At 48.1% G+C, this 1,097-nt stretch overlaps 1 protein-coding gene across 1 annotated transcript in view; it reads right to left on the bottom strand.

Annotated features, from left to right (window-relative positions):
• Window positions 1-827: 827 nt before the first annotated feature.
• Window positions 828-1,097, bottom strand: part of LOC145398800 (netrin-1-like) — a 109,752-nt gene continuing 109,482 nt past the window's right edge. The window contains exon 3 of the mRNA XM_080271609.1: window positions 828-939. Coding sequence (XP_080127735.1) covers window positions 828-939 — 112 coding nt within the window. The remainder of the gene's footprint in view (window positions 940-1,097) is intronic.

The following is a 1,097-nucleotide window of genomic DNA, read 5'->3' as shown; positions in this document are numbered from 1 at the left end:
TGTGTGTGTGTGTGTGTGTGTGTGTGTGTGTGTGTGTGTGTGTGTGTGTAAACTGAGGTTGCAGTGTAAATATATCCAAGGTACTATAAGGCGGGGCAAGTGAGGTATATCTAAAAGTATACTCACAGGCTGCTCTATAAATATATATAACCGAAGTACTATAAGCTACGACGGGGAGGGGGCGCGAGCAAGAGTACGCTGACGAGCTTGTACTCTTATAAAATCGTAAACCAGGGAACTATAAGGGAGAGAGTGAAAGGAGGTGTCCAGGTAAAACTAATTAGGATTTAATACAGCGCAGGTAATACGATGGAGGGAATGGAGGTGATCTGAGGAGGCGACAATATACCTGGAGATACCTGGAGAATCCCTTACAGGTGAATATATCGGCAGGTGATAAACAAAATTAAGGTGTAGTGATGGATAAGGGGTTCAGATGGAGATGCTGTGATTTAGGTACAATATATGATCTCTCTCTCTCTCTCTCTCTCTCTCTCTCTCTCTCTCTCTCACACACACACACACACACACACACACACACACACACACACACACACACACACAGCCCCCAAACTAACAGTGGACATTTCAACCTAATCCCACGCACCAGCCAAGGTTAAGATGGTCCAGGGGAGGTCAGGAGAGGTCAGGGGAGGTCAGAGACTCAGTAAAGAGGTAAGAAAGGGGTCAAGAGGCGAACATATTGAGCGTCTTCACCTTCCTGTCACTTGTGGCGGTGGTCAAGTCGCCTCGGTGTACTATGCTGCCCCGTAATAGTTATCATTAGAAAGGGTGATGGATGCTTCAGTAACCCGCTACAACCTGCCTTAGGGCCCCACACCTCGCCTCATGCCTACGACACAGGGGACATGGACTGGGTGGAGGGCAGAGGGCATTGTGGGGGCATTGTGGGGGCACTGTGGGGGCATTGTGGGGGCACTGTGGGGGCATAGGTAGAGCCATGAGTAAAATTTCAGATCCATGTGTAAAATTTCGCTATAAATCCCCCGCCAACACTGTGCCCAGCTTTCTCTATTTCTCATTCCCCCTTAAACGACAGACAGTATTCTTCCTTCTCATACTCTTTTGTTGTGAGG

The sequence above is a fragment of the Coenobita brevimanus genome, chromosome 46 (assembly GCF_032717465.1).
Source record: "Coenobita brevimanus isolate Jiangsu-jjx chromosome 46, ASM3271746v2, whole genome shotgun sequence".
Taxonomy (NCBI): domain Eukaryota; kingdom Metazoa; phylum Arthropoda; class Malacostraca; order Decapoda; family Coenobitidae; genus Coenobita; species Coenobita brevimanus.
The sequence above is the reverse complement of the archived record's forward strand: the minus strand, read 5'-3'. Positions and strand labels throughout refer to the sequence as shown.